General features: G+C 39.9%; 1 protein-coding gene across 4 annotated transcripts in view; it reads left to right on the top strand.

Annotated features, from left to right (window-relative positions):
• LOC117409441 (complexin-1-like) overlaps nucleotides 1-17,447 on the top strand; it is a 60,021-nt gene that overhangs the window by 13,244 nt on the left and 29,330 nt on the right. For all 4 annotated transcript variants that reach the window (XM_058996628.1, XM_058996630.1, XM_058996627.1 and 1 more), the window contains one exon: nucleotides 14,441-14,616. In XM_058996628.1, coding sequence (XP_058852611.1) covers nucleotides 14,441-14,616 — 176 coding nt within the window. The remainder of the gene's footprint in view (nucleotides 1-14,440; nucleotides 14,617-17,447) is intronic.

The following is a 17,447-nucleotide window of genomic DNA, read 5'->3' as shown; positions in this document are numbered from 1 at the left end:
TCTGCTTTTCTAACCTTACAATGTTGGCTGTTTTGTGTTTTTTTTCTCTGCTATTGCAGCAAAAAAACAAAAAAGAGATGCATGATCCTCCACCGGGACCCGGCTCTGCTGCGCCACGCTGTTGAGTTGAATCCGCCGGCTTGTTTCAGCTCGCCTACTCGGCACGCTGGGTTAAATAAATAAATAAATAAATAAATCAGTTACCCGCGTTGCTGTGGCGACTGTTCTTTTTACATTTAGAGCTTTGCGGTTGTTTGCATGTACTGTATATGTATATGTATATATACATATAGTATATACAGTATATATATATATATATATATATATATATATATATATATATATATATATATATATATATATTCACATCATTCAATAAGATATACTGCTGTTCATATTCTTACTAATGCTGGGCTTGAAACAGAGAAAATGATATCCATAAACGGTCACAAAAATGATGCATCCATCGGACGCTACTGGCAAGCGAGCCGTGAAGACCAGGGTTTTTTTCCTCTCCTCTCCACAGTCCTTGCCCCTGTCCCATCAACATACCTTCATCTTGTAACTGGCATCAGATTGCAGTAGGCTAGGGTTTATAGCATTTTTATTAATCAAGTTTGATGTGCAATCATTCAGTCCCAGGCACATATTCTTCAGACTGTATTTTTTATGTTATGCCTTAAAAAAAATGTGTTGGCCTTAAGTAAGCAAAAAGAGAAATTGTTAGTAAAAATAAAAATGAAAATGTCAACAGGAAATTAAGACACTAAGTTAAAAACAAAGTTAAAAACAAAGTAAGAAGTATTTTTTTTCACTGATTAACAATGCTGCTTAATAAAGATACACATTTTATTTTCATTATGCTTAGAGAAATGGAAAGCGGTAACGTTAGTATTCTAAAAACGTTGAAATGTTTGTTGAAGAATAAAATTAACTGAAAGCCCAATTGAACAATACCCTGGCTTGCAGGTCTAATTACGGATTAGTAAATGAGTCTTGTGACCAAACAGTGAAGGAGAGAGTGCTGCAGTGCCCTAGAGCTTGTCACAGTCCTCGCCTTGCCAGGTTGAGTTCCCACAGTGAGTTATTAATCACCAGAGCCTAAGTCCCTGCAGTGAGTCATTCATCACCAGAGCCTGAGTCCCTGCAGTGAGTTATTCATCACCAAAGCCTGAGTTCCCACAGTGAATTATTCATCACCAGAGCCTGAGTCCCTGCAGTGAGTTATTCATCACCAGATCCTAAGTCCCTGCAGTGAGTTATTCATCACCAGAGCCTGAGTCCCTGAAGTGAATTATTCATCACCAGATCCTGAGTCCCTGCAGTGAGTTATTCATCACCAGAGCCTGAGTCCCTGCAGTGAGTTATTCATCACCAGAGCCTGAGTCCCTGTAATGAGTTACTCATCACCAGAGCCTGAGTCCCTGCAGTGAATTATTCATCACCAGAGCCTGAGTCCCTGTAATGAGTAACTCATCACCAGATCCTAAGTCCCTGCAGTGAATTATTCATCACCAAAGCCTGAGTTCCCACAGTGAATTATTCATCACCAGAGCCTGAGTCCCTGCAGTGAGTTATTCATCACCAAAGCCTGAGTTCCCACAGTGAATTATTCATCACCAGAGCCTGAGTCCCTGCAGTGAGTTATTCATCACCAGATCCTAAGTCCCTGCAGTGAGTTATTCATCACCAGAGCCTGTCCCTGAAGTGAATTATTCATCACCAGAGCCTGAGTCCCTGCAGTGAGTTATTCATCACCAGAGCCTGTCCCTGAAGTGAATTATTCATCACCAGATCCTAAGTCCCTGCAGTGAATTATTCATCACCAAAGCCTGAGTTCCCACAGTGAATTATTCATCACCAGAGCCTGAGTCCCTGCAGTGAGTTATTCATCACCAAAGCCTGAGTTCCCACAGTGAATTATTCATCACCAGAGCCTGAGTCCCTGCAGTGAGTTATTCATCACCAGATCCTAAGTCCCTGCAGTGAGTTATTCATCACCAGAGCCTGTCCCTGAAGTGAATTATTCATCACCAGAGCCTGAGTCCCTGCAGTGAGTTATTCATCACCAGAGCCTGAGTCCCTGTAGTGAGTTACTCATCACCAAAGCCTGAGTTCCCACAGTGAATTATTCATCACCAGAGCCTGAGTCCCTGTAGTGAGTTACTCATCACCAAAGCCTGAGTTCCCACAGTGAATTATTCATCACCAGAGCCTGAGTCCCTGCAGTGAATTATTCATCACCAGAGCCTGAGTCCCTGCAGTGAGTTATTCATCACCAGATCCTAAGTCCCTGCAGTGAGTTATTCATCACCAGAGCCTGAGTCCCTGAAGTGAGTTATTCATCACCAAAGCCTGAGTTCCCACAGTGAATTATTCATCACCAGAGCCTGAGTCCCTGCAGTGAGTTATTCATCACCAGCCCTTCACTCCTGTCACCCCGACCTTGAGAATCACAATGACTGATGGATGTAGACAGTTTTCTGAGCCCTCACCCACAGTCACACATATGCAGGTGCTCACTCTCACACACGCATACATTACTCACACACATGCACAGATATGATTATTTGATCTCGTCTCAGTCTTGGTAGCTTGTTTAGCATAGCATAGCATTAACACCCTGACACAGACCAAATATTTAATTCTGCAGCATGATAAGCACTTAAAAGACCCCACCAACTGAGTGCCGGAGCATGTTTGTAAATGAAAAACTTTTCTCAGGGGCTTTTCTGAAGTCGGTAGAGACTGTCTCTGCTTTTAGCTGATTTGAGGCTAAGATAGCGGGCATATTTGTGCGGAGGTGCTTTGGCAGTGACAAAAGAGTAGTCTCTGATTTTGTCATTCCCTCTTCTTCCGAAGGTCACTGGATGTAAGATACCATAAAAATGGAATTTGAACATGCAAGAATTGGCTAATTTCAAAGGATGTGAATTGATCCTATACAAATTCCATTTTAATGCTATCCCAGAAGTGGAATATTAGAGGTCCAACTTCACTATACAGGACAGTTGGAATGTAGTTAAGCTTCTTTGCTACCTAATAGCATAGGAACTGATAGGGAGAGGGACAGAGTACATAGAGTATGCAACTGTACACTACAGTAAAACTTCTATTACAATGAGTTAAATTACAATTACATTTTTTTGTTTAGTGTTTAATTGTATGAAATACAGTTAAACACTAATTTCTTGTTTCTATAACACTTACAATCAACATCCTTCTGTGTTGTCATTTACTTTCAATTAAGGCTTCCCATTCGCTCACCAAGCAGTGCAAAGTTCAAGTCAATGAAGGAGGCCGTACGCATAATTCACAGTCGAACCAAGAAACATCAACTGGAGCCAGAGGCCTAGATCCCTGTACTTTCCTCATGGGCTGCCACACACACTCCATGATCTTCTCACAGCCCACAGTATCCTCTACCCATGCGATTATGACTAGCCTCAACAAATATTGAGAAGAATGTGTACCCTGGATTGAAGTCACAGGTCCCTGACTGCCAGAAACAAGTTTGTGGACGCCTCTGGTGTTTATTTACAATATTTGCAAGCAGACCCAGTGCGTATTGGAGACCAGCGATTATTTGAGACCGGCGTTTATATTAGATCACTAGCTTCATGCGGTCATTGAGAAGTCACTAAAACACAACCTTGTAGCAACATCGTAATGCAATTTTGATATGCACTAGTGTTAACAAGGATATGGTATGCAAAATGTTGGAAAATGAACAAGCAGAAGAACGAATTTGTATTTAAAAACGGAATTAGATCTACAATTGTTATTATTATTAATAATAATAATAATAATAATAATAATAATAATAATAATAATAATAATAATAATAATAATAATAATACAAACGTCTCAAATGTTTTTAAATATGAACAATAAAAGCATTAACTATCATTATCAAAAATAATGTATTGTTTAATCTCAAACTTGTACATTGTTAATACAATAAAACATGTTAAAATACACCAAGAGGTTTGTATCTAGCTTACTTTCAGCACACTTAAAATGATCAAAACTTTTAATGTAATAACTGCTTTAAACAAATATGCATTACATGTAGGCCTACCTTAAATGACGTTTTCTATTATTATTATTTCATCGCTGTTACTTATTAGTAGTTCATTAAGCTAAAGCTCCTCCTCATCTTCCTCAGCTTCAATGGCAATGACAAAGACCCAGTGTTTAATAGAGACCCACTGTTTATTTACAATATTTGCCAGCAGACCCGGCGCATATTATCCAGGCAATTATTTGAGACCCGGCAACCACCCTACTAATTTAGTCAGTTTTTATTGGGAGCTAATGTAACCCCCTCCTGATGAATGGCAGGTACATTCTGATGAATGTACCTGCCTTTAAATATGTTTTTTGCTGACTCCATTTTTCTTAAAAAGTGAAACGACTCGATTAATTAAGACTTCAGTGAGTAACGTGCAGAATGACGATGGCAGATAAAATGAATAGCTCTGCATTTTAATGAGTGCTCTTATAATGCAAACACATTTTTCATGGCTGGCTATGGCCCTGATTATGACAGGGAAATAATTTAATGATAATAATAAATCCCAAAACGAGTAACAAAATTATAAAGTCCTTCAAATAGTCCTTTTGTTGCTTGCTTTATAACATCAACAATTTTATTTTCCTTTAAAAATGGTACAGCTCTCACGCAGACCTTGATAAATCTCTCCCAATATGTCACATTTGTTTCCTCTGTGGGACTAATTCCATTAAGACAGGTAAAAGGTCCTGTGGAGGAAGATCCCCCCAAAGAGTATAAAGACCATGTGGCAGGGCAGAAGCCTGTGTGTGGGGGAATGTAAGGTTAGACTGATATTATAATTGTTACAAACTAAATAGAAAGCAATGTTGCTGTTGTTAGTCCTTTCTGCACTGTGAATTGCAAAATAATATAATAAGTAGAAACAGACGGTGTAGCCTATTAACACGTAAACATTTTCACTATAAATGTTTTTTTGCCCTTTGTCCTCAGTACATTCAGTTTCCTTATAATGACAGACAGCAGACTGAACTAAAAAGGGATTTTCAATTAATTGCTGCATTTCCCAGTACCATTGGTGCTATAGACTGCACCAGGGGTGAGCAATTTTTTAAACAAAACTTGCTGTCCAAGGGACAAAATGCTAGAAAAATCTATTTATCCTTCTTAAAAATCTAATTTCCCCCTCCCCGTCGCACAAAACACCCAAAAAAGTAGAATATAACTTGTAGGACTTGTTTTATTTAACTGTGAACACAATCAATCAATTAGTGATTAACAGGGGCGGGTCTAGCCTTGTAGCTTGACTGGTTCACTAAATTCTTCAAGATACACAAAAGGTTCCCTGTGACCCCACCTCACCTCAACAAATTTATAACATACTTTAATGAAATGTTTGTTTTAGTGCAGTTTGGAACACATTTGCTCGTAAATTTTAAGTAACATATTAAGAGTACAACTATAATAAGCAATACTTGGGAGTTATTCAAATGTAAAAATAGCTTTTGCATGTTTTTTAAATTATTTCTCTATAAGCTGAATCCAACTCCTGATGTACAGGTGTTTTAGTTTGTTGCACCACAGATACAAAATCATTGCCAACTATTACTGCTGCTTTGTGGAATTCAGATTTTTCTTGATGTTCTTTCAGTTGTGTAACTGCTGAACACCAGATTTTTAAAGGACTTGTGTATAACCTGTCATGTTTCTCTGCATTTTGTACTGCTTTTCTACCAAAATGCATGCAATGTTTACTGTAGGCTCCTCAAATTCAACAAAGACAAAATATGTTCTTTCTTGTGTTTATTTGTATTATATACCTGATTTAACATCCCCCTGATGGCTAGCTGGAGCACTGCTGCAGCAGACTGATCCGTGGTTCATACCCTGATGTGTTTTTTTTTTATTTGAAGTACAACATTCTTTCTCTGCACTACTCTCACTAAAAAATAAATACATACATTAATTAATACATAAACACATTGCCATGAGATTTACAGTCTGTATTTTATTTTAAAATAATAATAAAATATTGTACAGATCATCTCATACATAAGCATTCCATTTATATCATTATAAACATATCTGACAATCTTCATGTTTTAATAGTTTCACAAATCAGTGGGTTGTACATGTCCAATAAATAATTAATATTGCTACTGTTCAAATCTAGTAAAAAAAAAAAAAAATATATATATATATATATATATATATATATATATATATATATATATATATATATATATATATATAGCATTTAAATCTAAAAGAAAAAATGTAAATATGGTAAATAGCAAACTAGGTTAGAAAAACTAACATCAAAAGAAAAAAAAAATCATTACATTCTTTGTCAGGGAAAGTTTATCTTCAAATGCTTCTAAACAGTAAACTTCACTTTTTTTTTTTTAAACATCCCAACAAGTACTGTACACATTTGACCACAAAGTTGAGTCAAATAATTTTTATTAAAAATATACTGTGTGTTTTTTTTTTTTTTGTAGTTCTAACTTTACTAGATTGTTACATTTAAATGTCAGGTTCATTCATTAAGAAAGCAGCATTGCTTATTTGTGGACAGTGTGGGTGGCTTAGGCTGCAAGCGGATTTTTTGTGTTCACACTGAATGCGGCGCGAATATTGATGCGGCAAGACTGCAGATTTTAGCAGAGGGAGCAGGGAAAAAATGGACCCAATCGACAAATTAAAAACCTATTTTAATATGTCAGCTGGCAGTACAATGTCGTGAAGTGAGGCATGTTGCCCTCTACATAATTCGATATAAATGTCAAAATGTTGAGTGGTGAGGATCGTGGGTTTGTATATAAATCGTTGCTGTATTGTGGAATTATGGGAGGGAGGTCTCGGGGTAGCTTTAGCTTTAATTGTTTTTTTCTTTACATTTTGTTTCATAGATACAAACTACGGTGGCCCTGAAGTGCAAAACACAAACACAAAAAGAAAAACACAAAGACATCAAGGAAAACACTGCAACATCAATGAAAACACAACAACATTAAGGAACACACAATGACATTAATGAACACACAATGACATTAAGGAAAACACAACAACAAACCTTTTACGCCCCTCTTGTCCCGCCGGCGGAACACGGAACTGCACGTAAATATTATATTTCATAACTCATTTTTAATATTATTACAAAAGCAAAAGAGAAAAAAGCTGACTCGATATCAAAATCGTTGTTTTCCTACCGTCAAACAGCGAAGGAATTTTTCGAATCCGTCATTTCACCGCTGAGATATCCCATTCGCAATGTGTCTAGTACCCCCATGCATTCAAAACAAAAGCAATCGACTAGCTTGCGTTTTGCTGCTGTGGTCTTACAACCTTCATGACGATGAAATCTCCCTGATCACGTTGTAGGGGAGGTCACAAGCGTTCCATTCATGCCTTTACTGTGTTTGTAACCCAATACATCACAGAGTAATTGATGTGCAAACAAACACGCCCACCTCTTGAATGAGATAAGGGAAAAAAAAAAAAAAAAAAAAAAAAAAAACCTTTCAAAGGCAAATGCTTGTGGCAATGGCTAGCCTGTGAGGTGACAGAAGATAACATCCCCTTTAGAACTTAGTATATCAATTGACATAAAGATTTACACAATGTTTATTTTTGGAGAGGTTTGGGGACCCTTGGGCTTAGCTTTGTAAAAACTCCTGTAGAATTTGATCCCTTTGTTCAAACAGTTCCAAATTTTTACCCAGTATATTAGACATGTTGGTGAAGCACTGGAAAAAAATCTGGCTCTTTTCATATGCTACAAGTTGAAAAAATGACTATAGAACATAAAAAAATGAAAAGCGTTTGTTGTTTTTTTATGTATTTTTTCTGGATATCTCCTTCCAGTGTGGTACTGAGTAAGACTTTTATCACACCTGAGGTTTTAGTCTTGATGCCCAAAGGGTTACCTTGAATTCAAGCCCTGAACCATGCCTGTGCTGTCTATACTTTGGAAGATATTGTGATTTATTTAAGGGCACAGCCTCCCAGGCGGAAATTGTCTGTGAGGGGCTGGGGCTTTGAGAGGTTAAGGAAAACACACTTGACATGTTAAAGAATGGATGGAGGAGCAAGGGATAAAGGAGAGGGTGAAAACTGCATGGAACAGAAAGCCGGGGGTGCAAATGAAAAATAAGGCTTTGTGATTCATTTAATGGTCCTCTGCATGATTCTGTGCGTAAAAAACTAAAGGACTGTAACACAGATGTGGCAGTAATCCCTGGTAGCATGACAAGCATTTTGCAGCCACTAGATGTTGGAATTAGCAAGCTGTTTAAGGATCGTATCAGACAGAAATGGGTGGATTGGTTATCCTGAGATGAGCGTGCTTTCACACCAAATGGAAACCTTAGGTGACCAGAACTAACCACCGTTTGCACCTGGGTTAAAGACTGTTGGGAAGACCTTAACCAAGACTGTAAATCATACTAGGGTGGTGTGACAGAGACACAGCTGCGGTACATTAAGTCATTGCCCCAGAGGGAAAGCGATGTGACAACTACGGATTGGAGGAGAAACGGCTGCACTCGCTATCCAAGGGGGCGTGACTGAAGGTACAAATAGGGGACGTGGCTAGGTGATCTGTTCCTTTGTTTATGGTTAAGAGAACCGTTGAAGGACAATTGTAAAATAACCGTGAGTGTTTAGTGTTTGTTTGTTTTGTCGGTTCTAATTATACGGTTTGTTATTTATGAGATGGCTAACATGACCCAGAGCAGTCGCTACACGCCAGCACAATCCCGGACCACACTGCACTATTGTTCAAAGATAAACTGTATTTGTACCACGAGCACTAATAGCATTCACCGTGGACTTGGACTCGTGTTTGTGTATGGTATGTGTTTAAATACTGTGCTTATTATTTCGGGACTGAACCCCGTGTTTATTTAGCTGAGCAGTACACATCGTTGTGCACTGCCAGTCCTCAATTTATTGTTTACTGTTGTCATCAGACTATTGGATTCCAAATTAAAACCACCATTTCACCAGTACTTTGTTGTCTGTCGTTATCTTGAACACTGCATCACCTCTCCTGTGCACTGCAACACACCTTGCCACAGGTGGTCAAACTTTTTTTTTTTTTTTTTAACAAACACAACCCTAAATAGGTTATTATCAGTAGTTTTTACTTAACTTAAACATATCTGAAATTAACATTTTAAATAAAATGTTTTAAAAGTGTACAAATTATTTTTTATGCACCAAATTCGACTACATTTCCTGCCCAGTGGCCATCTTGGATTTAAGTTTTGCACTTCTGACTGACTTTAGCTTTTAGAATGAAAAAAAGTTAACTATTTTATTAATGTCATCCTGTTTTTTCAGCACAGCCTCTGACAGACTCTGGGGGAGCGGGTGGAGGATGTGGCTGGCTGTGACAGGAGTGAATTCCATGTTCCTTGGCATTCACTGAGTTCACTATTTGCTGCCAGGCAGCTTTCTTTCCCTGACTAGTCAGCCCGCTGCTGAGCAAACCAAATAGTGTTTTATTTTTATTTTGCCTCTACTTCAGATACAATCGCTTCTATTTTGGCATCTGTAAATCATTTTTTCTTGCCTTTTCGCTGTGTTGTAATATTATGTCAGATACATGTAGCGTCAATGTATTATTTTATACGGTTAAGTTTGCCATATATGGCTAAATGGGGGCATTTAAATGCAAATTCCACGTGCGAACAACTTTAGTAACATTGAGATTTATTAACACCTATTACAGTAATCCGTCATGTATCTGCCCGTCACATATCCGCCCTAACCGTTTATTCGCCATGATCAATCTCTTCAGCAACATTAGTTTATTATTGAACAGAGAAGATTAGTTAAAAGATTGTAGATCCTACCAAAGTTTTTGTACACTGTGTTGTATGTGCTCCGTGTGCAACCATTGCTGGTAGTGTCACTTGAGCCGTTCAGTGTGTTGATATGTAAATAAATCCTGTACGCCTGCGGGGCATATCAACTTCAACCTCCATCTCGATCTCCTGCCTGTCACTCAGCATCGAATGCATGCACCCACATGGCAGACAGCTACTCTGTCACAAGCATTAATACCCTGTATCTTTCTAAACAAGGGATTTAGGGGAGCTCCCTAATAAAAGCTGAATCTCAAAACAATAATTGTGTGAATATAGTAATTGTTACAGCTGTGTATAATGATATTTAAAACAGGATTCATTGATCTGCCTTTTTACTTTTCTACACTTACTCTGGTCCCACCGCAGTCGGATACGCAACGGATTACTGTCCAAAACACGTGCCAACATAAACTGGGCAACATCTTGAGTGCCTTACTCAAGATTGATAAATCAGAATTTAATTGTGTTTGCATACAAACAATTTAAGTAATATTTTTACACACGATTAATAAGTATAGCCCCAAGTTTGGGTGTATATGAATATGAAGTGGTGGGGGGGGAAGTCTGTACCCTCCCCCCGCACCGCTCCCACTCCCACTGTGCCTATTTGTCTCGCCTGTCCTGCTATGACTGTCTCTCACATCCCTGTTCTGTCCTCTCACTCTCACTCTTCTGCTAACAAAGCGGATTTCATCTCTGCCTTTGCCTCCCACTTCTCTCTCGATTACCTTGCTCTCACTGAAACCTGGCTGTCCCCTGGTAACACTGTAACTCCTGCCGCCCTGTCCTCTTTCTACGTCCTGTCCCATACCCCGCGTCTCACTGGACGGGGAGGTGGGACTGGTCTTCTCCTCTCTCCCTCCTTACTCTTTTCTGTCCCCTCCAACCTCTCCTCACTCTCTGTTAACACCTTTGAATTTCATGCTATCCAACTAACCTCTCCCTGTCAACTCCTGCTAATTGTACTGTACCGTCCCCCTGGACCTCTCGCTCACTTTCTCGATGAACTTGACTATCTTCTCTCCTCCCTCCCCTCTCTGTCTACCCCAACTGTCCTGTTAGGTGATTTCAATATCCATCTCTCCAACCCCAGCCACTCTGCCGGATTCCTCCCTCTCCTTCACTCCTGTCTCTCTCCACCCCCCCCCCCCCCCCCACCCACAAAGCTGGCCATCAACTGGACCTCACCTTCTCTAGGGCCTGCTGCCCTTCCACCCTCTCTGTCACCCCCCTGGACCTCTCTGATCACTATTTCATCTCTTTTTCTCTGTCTCTCCCCTCTCTCCCTGCTCCTCCTACCCCCACTGTCACCTCTCACTGTAACCTCCCCTCTGTCCTTGCCTCCACCGCTCTCTCTCTCCTCCCTCCTATCGACTCATTCTCCCAACTCTCTGTAAACTCTGCTTCTCCTCCCTCACCTCCTCCCTCGACTCCCTCTGTCCCCTCACCTCCCGACCTGCTCGCCCCTCCCCTCCCCAAACCTGGCTCTCCTCTGTGCTCCGCTCAGAAAGAACCACACTGTGATCTGCTGAAAAGAAATGGAAGAGAACCAAACTCCCTGCTGCCCTAGACTTCTACCGCTCTCTCCTCTCCTCCTTCTCCTCTACTCTCTCCACTCATAAATGTTCTTATTTCCAATCTATAATCCAAGCCTCCACTAACAATCCACCTAAACTATTCTCTACCTTCTCCTCCCTCCTAACCCCCCCTCCTCTATCTCCTCTGATGACTGCCTCTTTCTTCTCTTCTAAAATCTCAGATATCCGCAAACTCTTTAACACCTCTCCCTCCGCCCCACCCCTCCTGCTCCAACCCCTACACCCACTGCATCCCCTACTAACTCACCCTCCTTCTCCACCTTCTCTCCCCTCTCAGACTCTGACCTCTCCACCCTGCTCCAGGGTCACAAACTCACCACGTGTGCCCTGGACCCCCTTCCCCACTCACCTCTTTCAAGCTGCTGCTCCTGCTCTACTTCCCTTCATCTCCTCCCTTCTCAACACCTCTCTCCTTTCTGGTCTCTTTCCCTCTGCCTTCAAACAAGCCTCTATCACTCCCCTCCTCAAAAAACCTACACTTGACCCCATCTCCCTCCAGAATTACCGTCCTGTCTCCCTCCTACCCTTCCTCTCCAAAACCCTTGAGCGGGCTGTACACCACCAGCTCTCTGCTTTCCTGTCCAACCACTCTCTGCTCGACCCTCTCCAGTCTGGCTTCTGCTCTGCTCACTTCACTGAAACCGCCCTCCTGTATGTCACTAACTCACTAAACTCTGCCCGAGCTGCCTCTCTCTCCTCTGTCCTAATTCTCCTTGATCTGCTGCCTTTGATACTGTCGATCACTCTATTCTTCTATCCTCTCTCGCTGACCTGGGAATCTCTGGCACTGCTCTGGCCTGGTTCTCCTCCTACCTCTCCAACCGCTCTTACCAGGTAACCTGGCATGGAGCAACCTCCACACCTCGCCCTCTCTCAACAGGAGTCCCCCAAGGGTCAGTCTTGGGTTCTCTCCTGTTTTCTGTCCACACCCGCTCCCTGGGCCCCCTCATCACATCCTATGGTTTCTCATACCATTTTTATGCTGATGATGCTCAGATTTTCCTCTCCTTCCCTCCTCTGACTCCACCATCCCCTCCCGTATCTCTACCTGTCTGTCTGCTATCTCCTCCTGGATGGACTTGCATCACCTCAAACTCAGCCTCTCTAACTCTGACCTCCTTTTCTTTCCCTCCTCCTCCTCCTCTGATCTCTCTATCTCCATTCCTCTGGAATCTACCACACATCCTACAGATGTCAGGACTGCCCAGTCCCTGACCAACTTCCGGCGCCTCCTCAAGACTCACCTCTTCAGACAGTACCTATAGAACTCCTCTTTTCCCTCTGGACACTTAATGCGCTTTACTTGCTCTTATCTGCTACTATTTTACTGCATTTAATCCTGTACTTTACTGAGTACTGTAATCTGTCACAAGTGTTATTTAATCTGTAGTATTTTGTATTTAATTATATCCTGATGTAACTATGACACTGTTATCTGCTCCGTTATTGAATCGTATTTTGTCATATACTTGTACTTGCTAGAACCGAAGTCATTGTATTTTATCTTACTCTTAATTGTAGTAATACTTGTATTGTGATTCTTGAAATGTATTTTTGTTTATGACTGTAAGTCGCCCTGGATAAGGGTGTCTGCTAAGAAATAAATAATAATAATAATAATAATAATAATAATAATAATAATAATAATCAGTGGAAGACTGCCATATTAATATGCAGCAGCAGTGTACTTCATTAATGTGCAAATTAAATACATTTCACATAATGAATTAGAAACTGTGGCAAAACTCTTGTTTTAATTAGATTTACTACATAAAATAGATGCTAAGCTTACAAATGTGCCAAAAGTTAAGATAAATCACAGTCAGAATGAACTGCATCTCTTTCTGTAATAAGTGAGGATATCATTCTGTGTGATGCTCAGAAAAGATGTTTGAGTTAAAAAAAAAAGGTAATACAAAAAGTGAGTGTCATTAATAAAAGCAAATGGAATTTAATGTAGTTGTAATATAAAGTATTTGAGGACTATAGTTTGTTTCTTCCTTAGGTGGGTTCAATTAAAACAAACCCTGAAAGGGAATCGGTTATTTTGGAGCATTCATTTTTGCTTTCAAACAGACCAAGGGTGCCACTAATTTTCTAATCTGGTCTCCTGGCTTTTCATGCTTGTTAAGTTTTGGAAAATCTACTCATAATTATTCTCTACCATTTCCTGACAAAATGGTGATTGGATCCATACAACTAAATGTTGCACACAATCTAGCACTGCCTATTTAATTGTATGGCTGTCCTAGCAACACATTTGCTGCATCCTCTGTAAACAATACTGGCACACTTGTTTTCTAGGCAAATTGTTTCTAGGTTTCTAGGTCTCCTATTTTTCTTGGTAAAATGAGTTATATACCAGATACAATTTTCAACTTTGTATGGTTGCTTTAGATTAGCTGTTTAAGCATTGTCCTACTAAATTACAATGACATATTGATCTTGAAGAAAACACTTTTGTGCAGTCAATAGATATATCAGAAACAATGGTTTCTGCAGTGTTTTCCTTTATTTGTGTTGTGCCTTTAGTTTCAGAAACAGGGATATAAAATCCCACTTGATTACAAAAACAGTACTGTACATATATAATGATAATGAAGACAATAGCAAACATGTTTTATAAATTAAAACTGGGATTAATATCAGAATTCTGAAATAACATCTAAAAAATATCCTTAGGTTTTTAACTTGTTAATGTCATACTAAAAAACTCAATCTAGTGAGATTTCCCAAATCAAGGTGAATGTGACTTGATAGTTATGAAAAGTGCTCTCGTTATGGGCAGTGATCAAACATACAGGTGTGTGTCAGGGTTAGGACACATTCAGAAGGTTGAGAAGCTTTGGCACGAGACCTTCTTAACTACCGGTGTAACTGCAGCTTTATATTTCCATTGCTTTTAGCTTATTTGAATAACAATTTTGTGTTATGTTTACTTTGTTCTATAGGGGCCACCAAAGACATGGGAAAGATGTTGGGGGGTGATGAAGAGAAAGATCCTGATGCTGAAAAGAAGGAGGAAGAAAGACAAGAAGCCCTTCGGCAGGAAGAAGAGGAAAGGAAGGCAAAATATCAAAAAATGGAAGCCGAACGGGAAACAATGCGACAAGGCATTCGGGATAAGGTAAGGACACTTTTCTTCTTGCTACAGTTTAGCACAGTAAGTTTATACTGTACATACACTATGGAATGCAATTCTTTTAAATAAGCCCTTATGTTACACAAATTGAATTCTTATTTATGTTGGTTACTCCCATTGGGAAAGCAAAGACGGTATCAACTGAAGCTTACCTTGCTGCTCATGTCCTGATATTGCTTCTCATGTCCCGATATTGCTGCTCATGTCCTGATATTGCTGCTCATGAACAGTCATTAAATGGTCGGTGTGTGGGTCAAAGAATCCATGTGTCGTAAGACATCAAAGTGGATACAGAGGTATGTTTCGATGCCAGATTTTACTTGAAAGTTTTTCAGACTGGTCAAAGTATCTTGTAAAAAAGCATGGCATGATCTGCATTGATCAGTCAATCACATTTATGATAGTTGGTTGGTTTACATTGCAGTATTTGTATCTGTATATGTCAAAATAGTTAGCTTTTGAAAGGAAACTAAATTATTTATTTATGTATTTCTGTTTGACAGAGCACACACAACCAGGATTTAAGCAGCATTTTCAGCTTAATCATTATCATTAGACACAATAATGAGGCCACAACTATGCCAAGCAACACTGTTTAGTGCAAGAATAGTTCAAGCACATACACACACAAACAAAGTCCCAACGCCAGCCCTTTGTTACAGTATGTTCAGGGTGAAAGCAAAGTAAACTACAAAATCATGCAGTAAACTTGTATGTGCTTTGCAAAAAAAAGGAAAACAGTTTATGTAAAAAATATATTTAATCTATTGGATGTAATCAGGCATGTGGCACTAAAAAAAACAATACAAGTACTAATTGGGTAATGTAGCTACAAATTCAACCAAAACAACATGAATGTTCCTATTGTAGGAACAATTTAAAACAAGTGTCTGCCAACAAATCCATCAAGATTAAAACTGAAACAGAACCATCAGATCACTGTTCAATGTTAAATTGTTTTGTAACCACTGGGTGTTATTTGAGGAGCAGGTGCAAGGCCTCCTCCCTAGTTAATCTAGCCAATCTATCCATTAACCTCCCTATTTAAGCCCTGGGCCGAACACTCATTCTCATTCTCTGGTTTCTGCGTTTTTCACCTTCCCCTCCCTCCTCCTCCAAAACACCACTTCAACGGTCTCCCTCTGGGGTCAAGTGACATTCCCTTCCCAACCTTAGGCCCAGCCAAGCTGGCGACCTCCGAGAGGAAGGTTCTCCAAGAACCAGAGGGGAACTCCGGCCAAATCTATCTTAACAATCCTTCTACCGTGCATTTTTCTCAAATCTCTGTTTTCTATCACTTGTTCCCCATGGGAGCATATGACAGTGAGGGCTGCAGTGGTGACATCAGACCAGGAAAAGAAAACCAAAAACACAGGACGTATGGGTGAAACTGAAGCGCTACGGTGCTCACTATTTTATTAATAAACAAAAATAAACAAACAGTTTATACAAAACACAAAAATAAAGGGCACACTGGCCAAAGTAAAAATAAACACTAACAAATAACTCTTATTATAAAAATGAGTACCTTGTTCACTGGCTGGTAGCATTCGCTCTTACTTCCTTAACTCTCTCTAATACTCTCCTCCGCTCTGAGCCCGGAGTGGGTCTTTTATACTGTGGCTGGAGCCTTAATTACCCATTAAATAATTACCTTATTAAGTCTCCAGGCACATTCCCACAAGCTACTTAGGATGGGGGATTCAACCCCATCCATGCCAACCACATTGTACAAGACCAGCTTTTCGCCACTCTCAAATAATAAATAATAATGTTGGACCGCTTTCGTCCGTCCGCACACAAATACAATTTATTAGAATAATAACAACAACAACAACAACAACAACAACAACAACAACACATAAATAATAAAAGGACGGGCACCTTGCCACAGGGCAGCATACATGCTCCCCGGCCTTGGAGGTCGATCGGTTCGGTCTCACCTCAGAGAGGGCAGTTCTCCCTAAGCCAGAGGGAAATCCTGAATTATTTACTGACAACTTGCTTTCATTTATGCCAGTGTTCCTCTCTGGCCCCTTTGCATGTTCATTTCCTTCTCAATTTCAGAATTCTTGTTGCCCTGTGTGGCTCTGTCTCGGAGGTCTGGCCGTGCCGATCTCCCAAAGTGTAGGCATTCCTTGTTAGTCGGGGCGACTTCTAGTAATTCTCAAATGTATCCTCTATCCTTTTCATCATTTTCCCCTTGGGGGAAGTAAGGCTTGCTTCCCAGCACTAGAGACAAATAGGTTCGGTCTCATGTCTGTGAGGGCGGCTCTCCATGTAATCCTCCTAAAATCACAAGCACAGAATTCCCAAGGGCTACCCCTCGCAGCCCTTGCTCCTGTTCCGTGAATATATTTTGACACCAGGTATAACCAAAAGACACAGTTTGTAATCAACAGGAACAGGATACCTAGAGACAAATTTTATATTATACAAACCAGTCTTTCACTAGACCTTGATGTAATATAAAGCTTTTTTTATACATTTATAACACTGTTTTCCTGCATTTGGTCAGAATGCTGCAATGCAGAAGACATGTGTACAACAGGCTTGATCAGTGTCTTAATTGAACTAAGAGCCAGCACATCTAGTGAAAATATATTTAAGATCAAGTTTCTTTTTTATATATCCTGGGTTACGTAGGTCTGTGGCAGAAAGCTATTACAAAAGAGTAACCCCCTTAAAGTTTTTAACACAGAAAATATAAAAAAATGAAATAACCCAATATTTGAGTAATTGCCCCTGTAAAAATACTTTAAAATGATTTAAGGGTTGATTTAAAGTCTGTTAATTTTGTTTACTTTGGCTTTGTG

Source organism: Acipenser ruthenus, chromosome 2 (genome assembly GCF_902713425.1).
Source record: "Acipenser ruthenus chromosome 2, fAciRut3.2 maternal haplotype, whole genome shotgun sequence".
Lineage (NCBI taxonomy): Eukaryota > Metazoa > Chordata > Actinopteri > Acipenseriformes > Acipenseridae > Acipenser > Acipenser ruthenus.
Note: the sequence above shows the minus strand (reverse complement) of the source record. Positions and strands in the feature narration are given on the sequence as shown.